At 52.9% G+C, this 12,687-nt stretch overlaps 2 protein-coding genes across 14 annotated transcripts in view; one reads left to right on the top strand and one right to left on the bottom strand.

The window, feature by feature from the left end:
• Positions 1–8,329, bottom strand: part of LOC110477800 (uncharacterized) — an 84,602-nt gene extending 76,273 nt beyond the window's left edge. For 9 of the 13 annotated variants that reach the window (XR_013340787.1, XR_013340786.1, XR_013340788.1 and 6 more), the window contains exon 1: positions 8,116–8,326. The gene's annotated coding sequence lies outside the window, so the exon portion shown is untranslated. Of the gene's footprint in view, positions 1–5,461; positions 5,717–8,115 lie in introns of those variants that run through there. The other 4 variants (XR_002466646.3, XM_077786490.1, XM_077786493.1 and 1 more) reach the window with 4 other exon arrangements.
• Positions 8,330–9,320: 991 nt separating this feature from the next.
• Positions 9,321–12,415, top strand: POU3F4 (POU class 3 homeobox 4). Its single transcript, XM_021543905.3, has one exon. It carries the CDS (start codon positions 9,347–9,349, stop codon positions 10,457–10,459), a length of 1,113 nt encoding a protein of 370 aa, XP_021399580.1. The 5' UTR covers positions 9,321–9,346; the 3' UTR covers positions 10,460–12,415.
• The last annotated feature ends 272 nt before the right edge of the window (positions 12,416–12,687 follow it).

Raw genomic sequence — 12,687 nt, 5'->3', positions numbered from 1 at the left:
AAACACTTCCTTAGGAAGCAAAGTGGAGAAATATTTCGTGTTTCAATGATTATTTCAGATAGCACCACCACAAATAAAAAACGGAAACCACAGCAACATTTTAAGAAGTTTATCTAGGAATAATTGCATGAGGAATTAAACGAGGCCTCATCAGAGGGGTGGGATACTGTAGCATTAAAATCCATTAACAAAAGGGAGGATTCAATAAACAGCTCGTCCAAACTCTTAACAGGCACTTTGGGTTTCATAGAGTTTTGAGAAAAAAGAGAATAATATAACTCAGTCTGTACCTGATCGCTCTGATATTTTTACTTCTGGAACCTTAATCTCAAGACACAAAATGGCAAAGGAAGCAGCAGTGAGGTATGTACTTATTTAATGGCTGAGGAGCCTCTTCCAGACTACCTTGGGACTGATACAAAAATAGGCTCCTTCAGCTCCGTATTCCTGAGGACAGAGCTCAGATTTAATGCCCAAGCACTCCTGTGCCTTGCAACTGCATTTTTATTTTCCTTCTTACCAGTGTCAATAGCAGGGTAACCCCAGAGCTGTCACATAAACGTTTGCCTTGGTTTGATCCTCTAAATGTGCTACCCAGTAATTAAATCCAGTTTGTATTTTTAAAGTGCACATGAAGAACTGCTCCACGCTGAGCCAAACTGCCTTGCATTTGTCTCCACCATCTCTCAGTTCTGGGAAATCCATAAATTCATTTGTCAAAGGTAAAAATGCTCCAGCAAAACTCCTTCTAAATCTTTTGAAATGGTTTGTTCAAACTCTTGACATAGCGTTTTGCTCTAAACAAATTTCTAGACAACCCTGTGATTTTCCATCTCAAAATATACTGTTTCCCTGCCATGAAACTGGAACAGAGGGTCTGAGAGAAAGGAAATTATTAAGCATTCTAGTGGGTTTTTTTCCAACAAAAACTAAGATAGAGGTCAATGAATAAGTATGTGCAGGCTGGAACTTAAATCCTCTGGGGTGACTGTAGGCTAATTAATAATTAATGCCAGAGACATGGTGTTTGAAATGCAGATGTGATAACTGGAGGCCTGGCAAAGCTGTTCAGAGGAAGCAGATTTGGATGCTATAGGGAATAGGCACTCCCTTGCCGGCTGGCTCTGAAAGCAGACCTGGGTGCAAAGCAGGGCCTATGGTTTAGATTATATTCCCCTCAGCTGTTAATTACCTGAACCTACTTTGAAGTTTTTCTCTTTTTATCCTCTGCATGAAAAGAGATTGGTTCAGCCAAGGGACTTGAAAAAATGATCAAATACATGGAGTAGAGGAGGGGAATAGAACTTCAGATATAAAAAAGATAAGGAAGAAAAACACTCAGGGAAACACACAGGAACATATTAGGAAGTGCCCGAGTGTGGCTCAATGTTTCAAGCGGGTTGTGCTGCTCTGAGTTATTTCAGCCATTAAGCAGAACCCCCCCGTGTTTTAGGAATAGATTTGTTAAAAAGGATCTCTCGCTGTATGTATAGAGTTTACAGTAATTATTTGATGAAAGTACCATAGGTGATTTCCTATGCTATTTTTAATTCAATAAAGTCATTTAAACCTCCTTGTGTTTGGGGCTATTTAATGAGGTGTGCAACATTAGCAGAATCACCAATGAGCTGTTACTGCAAGTATTCAGATTTTGCTAAAAAACGCTCATTTTTGCCAAGGAAGAGACGGGCACGGGGTGTGCTCCTGGCTGCTGCTGCAAGGAAAGAGGGAATGTGCCCTCAGCACCGCGGCTCCCTGGGCTTCCAGGGGGCACCTGAGGGCAGCTGAACATCTTCACTGCGTGGGCAGTGGGGTGGCCCAGCAGGGCCTGGCGGGGAGGCAGAGGGGTGGGGATGAAGGCTGGGGAGGCAGAGCTGATGGGGATGAAGAGAGAGGGACGCGGGAGGGATGGGGATGAAGGCAGCAGCGGGAATGCTGCTGGGAAAGCACAGGTGATGGGGATGAAGGCGGGGTGATGGCGATGAAGGTGAGGGGAGGATGCTGCCGCATCCCGCGGGCGGACGAGGAGTGTTTGGTCATGGGGTGTTTTCCTGAGCTCAGGGGGGTCCTCTGCGTTAGCCCAAAGGGGGTGTTGGGTGCCTCCTGCGACGCCGCTGTCCCAGCGAAGGAGCCGCGGGGTGCGCGGGGCCGGTCCCTCCGCTGGCCCGGTGCCGGTGCCCGGTGCCGGTGCCCGGTGCCCGGTGCCCGGAGGGGCCGCGGAATCGCCTCTCGCCCTGGCTCGCTTTGCACAGACACATCGTTCCCTTTTCAAAGCGACTCCAGAGTGGCTTTTTTTGACGCTCTTCCCCGCTCGTTAGAGCCCGCCCGTTCAAAGGGGAAACTTCCCAGCAACTTCACTAAAACCCTTTGAACCAGGGGGAAGACAGTGGTATAATTTTTTTTTTTTTTTTCTGGCTCTACCTTTTTTTCCTTTTTTTCTTTTTCTCTGCAATAGGGTGAAGCAATCTCTGATGAACTCAGAGCTGGCTGTGCTTAAAAATTAATTCGAAAATGCCCGTCTGCAAGGCGCAGGCGTCTCGCGTTTACACCTATCACCTTGGCATCGCGGCGCAGCTTCTCCTCCTGCTGAGGAGAGCCCAGCTCGGCCCAAAACAAGGATTTTTATCCGTTTTTCTCTTTCCCAGCAGCGTCTTGCACCGTGACGTAGGAACCACGCGGCTGTACTACAGCCTCACGCATAGGTGCACACCTGGGTGATGCTCTGGCTCCTTGCAGGGGTAACTCCCGGTGCCGCCGGGTTCTCCAGCCCTGGGACAGTTCCCTGAGGCCAAAGCTCCCAGGTGAAGGGATGAGCCCGTCCCGGGGTGGAAAATGCCTCGATTTCCGCCCGAACGGGCGTGGGAAGAGCCTCCGTGGCCGCCTCACGGGCGTGGGGTGGGCCGGGAGAGCCACGCCTGGGGGGAAGAGGGGCTTTTAATGGAATCACAACAGCCACACGGCTCCCTATTAAATCCTGCTAATTTTCTAGGTGAAGGCTGTGAAGTGAATGTGAGGAAGCATTAAAAGGGAATTGAATTTGCATTCCTTATGCTACAGGCACATGTTTACATGACCTTTAAAACAGAATTAAAGCTGTATCATCAGCAGCTGTAGGCAATTCACATTACTAAGGCAATCAAATCAGAAGGCTAAACTAACTATAAAACATAAATTAAACTGATAGAGAATCATCCTAATTCACTAGGTTTACTTGCAATTTACTTATCCGCTACTAGTAATTTCTAAACAGTTTGGAGAAGAGGCAAATAGGAAATACTTGGATGTGGCACTTCAAGAACGTGCAGTCCGAGGGGGAGAGCCAGCTCTCCCGGGGTTCTCCATCAGGGAGCGCGGGGATGACACGGGCCCCTAGAGCTCCACGAAGGGACTGCAAAATGATACCTGCCTGGCTGAACCCCAGCTCTGTGGGTTGGCTCAAGCCACCCCCCCGGAGTCCTTTCCTCTCTGGAGAACCCTCAGAGACACCGTTGGTTTTCTAAAATATGAAATAACTCAATATCCAATACAGCTCGCGTTGCACCGCTGCCTTCTGCCCCCTCCCCCATCCCCAGAGGGACACTTTCCAATGTCTGAAGCACAGTAAAAAAAACCCACAAAAATCGATACCGCCGGTGATTTCATTAAAAGTTTGCAGAGCGCCTTTCCCCGTCTCCGCTGCGGCGCTCCCGGGCGGAGCGGGGCGGGCCCCGGGCACCCCCTGCCCCGGGCAGCCCCACTTTGATTTATTCCCATTTCTTCCTCGCAGCCGAGGGCTGTCTCCCCCGCTTTGATGGGGACTCTCCCGTGTGCGCTCCCGGGGCCCGCGGTGATTTATCGCCCGTCCGCCTCCCCCTGAACTTCTCCCCCGCAGCCCCGGGACCCCGCCACGGGCAGGGCACGGAGGGGAAGGGATGCTGCAGCCTCCAGAGCCTTTCCCCGGCAGTCTGCTGGGCGGGGGGGAGAGAAAAAAGCTGCCAGGAGGTGCCAGGGAACCGCACACGCTGGAGATGGAGCGCAAGGGGCTTTGGCAGGGGCTGCTGGGGCTTTTTTTGGGGGGGCCCACGGAAGGCCACGCGTGAGCGAACGACACCCAGCCTGCTCCAGCATCACCGTCCTGCGCTGCCCAAGCTCGATTCACGAAGGAAACATCTTTTAGCAACGCAGCCTGGCCTGAAAGTTCATTTATATAACAGCTTTGGTTGGCGCGATCAGAAGGGAGCGGGGAGGAAACTTTCCAGCGAGCCGTAAACACGCGAAAGTCTGTGAGAAAACCAAGAATTAGCAGCAGCATCTACGTATTTATAAACGTAAATCTAGGGATGACGAGGCGCTTCAAAATGCAGGAGGCGTTTCAATCCCTCTGCGAGATCAGGAGCATCGCTGGATGCTTTGCACGCCGACAGCTACAGCTGGAAAAGCGTATAGTTAAATAAATAATAAATAAATAAATGAAAGGGAAAACACAACACATGAACTCAAACCCCACATGGAAATTGCTCGGTAAGCTACCAAACAGCAACGCAGGTATTTGTCATCCGAGGAACAGAGCGATTTGTCTTCAATGTCTCATTAGTCAACAGAGGTTAACTAGCCAGCCAGTTAGTGCGTGCTCAAATCCAACCCATTCTCCTTTAAACATGTCTGAGCAGAAATCTGTCCGTTCGGGAATTGTATTTGGATTATTTCTAAAGCACAAGGCGGGACGGCCTCTGAGGTGGCAGGAGCTGGGGGTGCCCATGTCTGACCGCATCCCCCCGTTTGCTGGGAGAAGCTTCAGCGGAAAATAAAATTAAATTAAAAAAAAAAAAAAAAAAAACAGCAACAAAACACAACCAACGACCTAAAAACCACGGGATTTCGGTCCGGGATGAAACCAGCGCGTTCTTGTCATCACGCCCGTTTGAATGGCACGGTGAGGAAAGTGCCTACGTAAAAGGGAAGGGATGGGGATTGTTGTGGGGTCTGTTAACTCCTGCCGTGACCTCGGGAGCTGCCGCGCACCGCCCGCGAGCGGAGGCGGCGGGGCCGCAGCCCCGTCCCCGCCGCCTCTCCCCGTCCGCGCTTCTCCGCTCAGCGCTACAAACCCCAATTCCTGCATTTCACAGACGGCGACACCGCTCCCGCGGCGAAAATGTGAGCTTTGGAGAGACTTCCCGCAATATTTACGGTTTTTTTTTTTTTTTGCTCCGTCAACCAAATGTTCGAGACAAGACCTCCTAAAACCGACCCAGCTCAAAAATAACAGTGACCTGAACATGACGGGGTAGTGCAAGAATGAACGACTTTTTTTTTTTTTTTTTTCCCGCAGCGAGTACATTTTTCAAACATCAACAACGTGGAAAAAAAGATATTAATGATAATAATAATAATAACAACAATAACAGGCGATTCGAGCAGAGGAGCAAAGAGTCGCCTAAACCGCTTCGGAAATCGCAGCAGTTAGAATACAAATACTATTTACCTTGTGATTTTTCCTGCCCGGGATTGGCTTTATTGTCCCTCCCTGGACCAGCCCAGCCGCAGCCACGCTCCCTCCGTGCCGGGCTCTTTGCTGCCGGGCTGGTGCTGGGAGAGATTTGGGGGTGGGGGGGCCGCATTCATTCGTACATTAGGACTAGTTTAATTTGCAATCTGTCAGTCCATCTCCTGGCTGTGGCTCGGAGATGGCTGTGTGGCTCTCTCCCTCCTCTCTCCCTGCACAGCATTTACTCACGTTCAAGAGCAGCCAACAGAGACCGAAAAAAAAAAAAAAAAAAAAAAAAAAAAAGAACTAATTGAGCTTGTGTCGGTATTGGCTAATTTCTGCTAATACTCTGTAAATTCCTTTTTGCTTCCTAAGCATCCCCCACGCTGGTTAGGTGTTCCCAAAGCCTCTCCGGAGCTCCAGGAGCCGCTTTCTCAGCACTGATGGGCGGCTGGGCTGCAGCAGGAGCCCCAGCGCCTGGATGTACACAATGCAAACCTTAACTCCTGGCTCCAGAAACGGTTAAATTGCCCTTTCCCAGCCCCCACCCCCGTTATGATTGACTCTGTTTTTAAATTTGCACTTGTTCCCACCAAGCGCAATCTAACTCGTCCTGTCTCTAAAGTGAACTTGTGTTGAAGGTGAAGTTTTCAATATAGAGGTCACGACACCGAGGCACAGCTTACCGCTCCGAGCTTCATGCTGTATTAAACACAATCAAAACGAACCCCTTTTAGACCTTTTTTTTTCTTTTCCCTTCTCTCTCCTTCCCCTCCCGCGGATGAACAATGAGAGGAGTGGGGGGAGAGAAAAAAAAAAAAATCTTTTAAATATAATAAAATCAGCTCTGTCACGATATAACCGCGTTGGTGGGTTCAGGTGCCAACCTCCAGCCCCCTGGAGCCGGTGGGGAATAAACTCATCCCGAGCGGAGCTCCCAGAGGGGCTGCAGCGGGGACAGCCAGCCCTGCCCCACGCGTGGTGACACCGCCGCGGCCACCGAGGGGACGGCCACGGCCGAGGCACGCAGCCGGTGACCCCAGAAAGCGCCGGTGCCGCCGGTGCCAGGGGGACTCGCCACAATCCCGGCTCCCGCACTTCAAAGCGGGGCGTTCTCCATAGCGACTTCTCGCTGCCCCAGGACGGTGGCTGCCTCCAGCTATTGTGCGAGCTTTTTCACGCCAAAGATTTAGCAGCAAAAATAGATATTAAAGGCAGTTATTTGCTGAGGAAACGCGGGTCCCTCCGGGGCGGGGGCACCCAGAGCCAAAGGGCTCGAGAGCACAGTCCGAACCCAAAAACTTTTTTAAATTTCTTTTTTTTAATTAAAAAAAAAAAACTTTATTGGGTTTCGGTCTATGAAAAATAAGTTACAAATTCTTGCAACAGTAGCTTTGCATGTACTTATTTTTCTCCCATGTCCAGACGGGGTCGGCTATTGAATAAGGCTCTTTTATTCTGCATGGGGCAGGGGATTTGTGGCCATGGTCCCCCTTTTATTCCTCTCTCTATGGAAACCCAGATCATGGGGAGAAAAATGCGAGGCTGAATAAAGAAAAGCAGCAGAAAGGACCGCTTGAGAGCGGCATCTGTTACACTTGGGAAGTTAGACTGACAGGAAAGAGCTAAAGAAACCCTCTCCAGCAGATTAGTTAGAACAGCAAGAAGATTTAACTATATGCAGATAAAAACACTATAAAATCCACCATACTCTGCTATAGGCGAGGTGAGAGCCGCCTCGGCAGGAGCAGAGCCGGGCTCTGCCTTAGCTACATTTGCAGCAAAGATTAAAATGGGACGTTCGGGGTTTTATTTCCCTGCCAGAGACTCTGCCTTAATTAAACGGCGGATCTGAACATCTATTTTCACGGGCAATGGGATTTGAAAAATTGTTTCGGAAGTTAAAGTGCAAATTAATTTTAAATAATTTAGTTACGTTTTTATACAGTGCGGATTTGATATTGTTGGGGGGGGGGGTGGTGGTTTTTTTTAATTTTGTTTATTTTTTCCCCGCGGGCTGCGGTGATGTTTATTTCGAGGAGCTTGTGAAGGCGGAGAGTGGGGAAAAAAAAAAAAAAAAAAAAAAAGGAAAGAAGGAAGGGGGGAGGAAAAAAAAAAAAAAAAGGAAAGGAAAGGGGAAAAAATAAAAAGGAAAAAAAAAGACCAACGAGGAAGAGGCTGCTGCTATAACTCCTTCCCTGCCCTCCCCGCGCTCGGGCGGGCTCGGCCGCGGAGCTGCGCGCCCCGCACCGCCCGCACCGCCCCGCGCGGGCACCGCGGCTCCAGCGGGGACATCCCCAGCTCCCGGCCCTCCCGCCGACCCCCCCGCCGCACACCCCCACCGCCGCCCCTCTGCCCGCAAACTTCATTCTTTTATTTACTTTTCCTTATTTTTGATTTATTTTCCGAGCCGCCCCCCCCCCCCCCCCATCCCCGCACCCCCGCGGGCGCGCAGCGCAGCGCTCGCCCGGCGGGGACCCGCAGAGTTCCCGATATATCGCGATTTGCCCCAGACCTCTCTGCTCCTCACCCCCCCAGCCCTGCCTTTACCCCTCTCACACGCTGCCCCGGCGAGAAATTATTGTGATTATTATTATTATAATGAGGAAAGCGATGGGACCCGGCTCGGAAGGAACCAGAGGAGCGCTCACCTTATTTAGATCTATTTTCTCATTTTCTTGAATTTTCTTCAGATCTGTCTTCTCAGAGAAACTAATGCCTTAATGACTTTCTGGTAGCTGCAAGCCTTCTTTTATTTCTGCTAAATATATGAAAATGTATGCAAATTTAAATCAAGCTTAACCTAGGAGCTCTTGCAATATATTTAATGGAATTTCAAACCAATAAGGGGACTCTGATGCAGTCTTCTGGAAGTGCAAATATAATTACGCAGCTCGGTTACCTCCAAAACGATGCAGGGAAAGGTCATTTTGGAACTCGGGAGCGGGTCGGGGGTCCCGGGGCTGCGCCTCCGCCCGCCCCGCCGGGGCTCCGCGGGTGCGGAGCTCTGCCCGCCGGGCCCGGCCGAGCCGGGGGCTCCGCGCTCCCCCCGCTCGTCCCGCGGGGGGGTCCCGGGCATTTCCCCCTCATTCTTTTCCCTTTTCTCACTTTTTCCCCCTTTTTTCTTCCTTTTTCCCGGTTTTGCCCTGCAGCCCGCCCGCCAGGCGCGCAGCGGCGGCGCAACGCGCCCGCGCTGCCAACTTTGAGGAGCATCCACCGGGATTTACCGGCGGCGAGGTCGAGAACCTCCTTTTTTTGGGGCTGTTTTTTATTATCTGGGGCTTTTCTCCGTTTTTTGGTTTTTTTCCCTGCCGAGCACGGCCCGGGGCAGGCGGGGACGCGCGGCTCGGGGCAGCCGCACCGGGGGAGGAGCGGAGCGGAGCGGAGCGGAGTGGGCTCCGCGCACCGGAGCGCGCCCGGACCGGCGGGCGGGGGCAGCGCCGGGGTGGTCCCGCGGGGCTGCCGCCGGGGCGCCGCCGTTTAACCTCTGCCCGCCGCTAATCGCTCCCCATTTAAGCCGTGCCCCCCGCGCCCCCCCGTTCCCAGGCGCTCCCCATTTAAGCCGTGCCCCCCCCGCGGGCCCCGCCGCTCCCCGCCCGGCGCGGAAGGAGTTAAGCGGCGGGGCCGCCTCACGGCCGGCCCCCGGTGCCGGCGGAGTGATTCACTTCCTGCCTCGCGCCCGCGCGGCCCCGCGGCCCCGCCCCGCCGCCGCTCGCCCCGCCCCCGCGCCGCGCCCATTGGCCGGCTCTGCCGGCGGCGCAACCCCATTGGCCGGCGCGGCTGCCAGTCGCGGCGCGGCCGCCGCCGGGCCGCCGTGCCGGTGGATGTCAAAGGCTGGCGCGGCGGCGGCGGCACAGTATAACTCGTGGGGCTGCCGCGGCCATGGCCACAGCCGCCTCCAACCCCTACGGCCTGCTGGGCGCCGGCGCGCTCGCCCACGCCGAGGGCGCGGGCATGCAGCAGGGCAGCCCGTTCCGCAGCCCGCAGAAGCTGCTGCAGAGCGAGTACCTGCAGGGCGTCCCCGGCAATGGGCACCCGCTGGGGCATCACTGGGTGACCAGCCTGAGCGACGGCGCGCCCTGGCCCGCGGCGCTGGCGGGCGGCCCGCTGGAGCAGCCCGACGTGAAGCCGGGCCGCGAGGACCTGCAGCTGGGCGCCATCATCCACCACCGCTCGCCCCACGTCTCCCACCACTCGCCCCACGGCAACCACCCCAGCGCCTGGGGCGCCAGCCCGGCGCACAGCGCCTCGCTGGCCGCCCCCCCCGCCGCCGCCGCCGCCGCCGGGCAGCCCCTGAGCGTGTACTCGCAGGGCGGGTTCGCGGTGGGCGGCATGCTGGAGCACGGCGGGCTCACCCCGCCGCCCGCCGCCGCCGCCGGCCAGGGCTTGCACCCGGGGCTGCGCGGCGAGGCCGGCGGCGAGCACGGCGAGCTGGGCGGCCACCACTGCCAGGACCACTCGGACGAGGAGACGCCGACCTCGGACGAGCTGGAGCAGTTCGCCAAGCAGTTCAAGCAGCGGCGCATCAAGCTGGGCTTCACCCAGGCCGACGTGGGGCTGGCGCTGGGCACCCTGTACGGCAACGTCTTCTCGCAGACCACCATCTGCCGCTTCGAGGCCCTGCAGCTCAGCTTCAAGAACATGTGCAAGCTGAAGCCGCTGCTGAACAAGTGGCTGGAGGAGGCCGACTCCTCCACCGGCAGCCCCACGAGCATCGACAAGATCGCGGCGCAGGGGAGGAAGAGGAAGAAGCGGACCTCCATCGAGGTGAGTGTCAAGGGCGTGCTGGAGACGCACTTCCTCAAGTGCCCCAAGCCGGCCGCCCAGGAGATCTCCTCGCTGGCGGACAGCCTGCAGCTGGAGAAGGAGGTGGTGCGGGTCTGGTTCTGCAACCGGCGGCAGAAGGAGAAGCGCATGACCCCTCCGGGCGAGCAGCCGCAGCACGACGTGTACTCGCACGGCGTGAAAACGGACACGGCCTGCCACGACCTCTGACCGCGGTGCGGCCCCGGGACTGCCCGGCCGCGGCACTGCCCGCCGCCTTTACTTTAACTTATGCTTTCGGGAGACGCGGCCAGGGCTCCCCGCCCGCCGCCGCCTCGGCAATATTTTTTTTTTTTCCTCTCTCCGACCTTTCCGCTGGTCACACACGGTGTTTACTCGCAGACAAGGTTTGTTTTCGGTCTCTGCTAGGACGAAGGAAAAAAAAAAAAAAGAGACGCATAAAAAAAAAAACCCAACCGACCAACCCCACCGCAAAACAAAACCCAAACAAAAAGGATGAAAAAAAAAAAACCCCGAGAAAAACAAACAAAAAAAAAACGAACAAAAAAAAAAAAAAGGGGGAACCCACGGAAAAATAGAAAATTAAAAAAAAGATAAAAAAAAAAAAAGAACGAAAGACCCGACAGAAAAGGAAAGACAGATGTGTGCCTATGAATAACCTTCCAGCGCCTTGGTTATATCAGCTGTATTTCAGGTGAATCTGTTTTACAATAGACTAGTTTTGCATTTTTAAAGACTTATATAGCGTTTTTAAATGTCTGAGGTGTTTTACTACAAACTGTACACAATATTTGTGACCTAATTTGTATCGAATTGAGCAGTCCAAACGTTCCTCCCTTCCCCAAGCAGCGGCAGTGTCACCCAGCGGGGCCGGGGCAGGGCGGCCGCGGCCCTTCCTCACCCCCCCGAGGAGATGGGGCTCCCTCCGCGCCCGCGGAGCCCCGCACCGATGTGAAGAACAGGCTTATTTGTTGCAGCTTTTTTCTTCCTTTTCAAGAACTTCCCAACACCGTAAAACGGTCGGGTCACAAGCCTGACCTCCCCCCTCCCTTCTTCTCACAAGGAAAAAAAAATTATATATATATATATAAAATCATTATTTCTAGGAGAATTACTCGAAATTAAGCATCACAACCAAACCCGTGGCATTTGCCAGTCTTTTTCTTTCCGAAGATGAGTTGGGCTTTTTGATCAGCGCCAGACTGAGAGGTCTGTAGTAAAACACCTTTATCCTTCTGCGCTTTCGCTTCGGAAATCGGTTTCTCTGTATTTTGTTTCGATAGTGAAGAGGAATGAGGTGTCGGGGGGGGAGGGAGGAAGGGAGGGAGGGAAGAGGACAGAAAAACGCCCGCATTTGGTTCACGCTGAGCTTCTTTCCGCGTCGCAGGGAGATGCTGGATTTGTGGAAAAGCTTTTCTACGGGGGAGGGCGGCGGGGGGTGGAGGGGGGGGTGGAGAAGAAAGAAAAAATAATCATAATAATCACCGACAAAACAAAACAGGGAGAGAAACAAAAAAAAACAAACCCTCAACCACCAAAACAAAGTCACTATAATGCAAACGCCGTTTTTCGGGCGCAGGGAAGTGCTGAGCTGCACCCGCCCCCTCTCCCCCTGTCGCTCCCAGCCCGGGGCTGTGTTGTCCCCACGGGCGGGGGGTCCGTGTGTGTGTGTCTGTCTGTCTGTCCGTGTGTGTGTGCGCACCCCCCGAGCCCCCGGGGCCGCCGGGCAGGGCCGGGCTCCCCCCCAACCCCGCTCCCGGGGCTGCACCCGCGGCCCCCCGAGGGCCGGGCCGGTCCCCGCTCCGCAGCTCCCGCACAGCATCCCCCCCTTCTCCTTCCTTTCCTCTCCCCCACCTTCCCTCCTCCAGATTTTTTCCTTTCGACATTTATATTTTTCAAGTATTTTTCAGTAAGCGCTAAAAAAAAAAAAAAAAAGAAAATAGGAGAAAAAAAAAAAGAAATTAAGATAAAAAGAAAAAAAAAAAAACTCGACACTGAGGACCTGCCTATTTCTGCCAACTTTATAACTGTACAGTTTTGTATATTAAACGTTTTTTGGAAGTTATTAATTTAAAGAAAGATCATTTAGTTTATTCATTTAGTAACTGATGTATAATAAACGCTATTTTCATTAAAGGTTGCTTTTTTCAACTATTTTATCCAAAATTGCCTATTGCAGTTGCCAACAATTATTTATTTTCAATAAATTCCGCATTATGTTTAAAAAAAAAAAAAAAGAAAGAAAAAAAACGTTTCAGAAAGAAACAACAAAAAAAAAAGAAGCCTAAATGAGTGTCGGATAAAAATAATATCGAAACACACGAGTGGCTGTAACGTTTGGTTGTCGACCAGTTTTAGTCAAGGGGTTTATATTGACGCAATATTTTATTGTTGTAAAAGGAAAAAAAAAAAAAAAGAAATTAAAAAAAAAACCCAAA

This window comes from Lonchura striata, chromosome 14, assembly GCF_046129695.1.
Source record: "Lonchura striata isolate bLonStr1 chromosome 14, bLonStr1.mat, whole genome shotgun sequence".
Classification (NCBI taxonomy): Eukaryota; Metazoa; Chordata; class Aves; order Passeriformes; family Estrildidae; genus Lonchura; species Lonchura striata.
The sequence above is the reverse complement of the archived record's forward strand: the minus strand, read 5'-3'. Positions and strand labels throughout refer to the sequence as shown.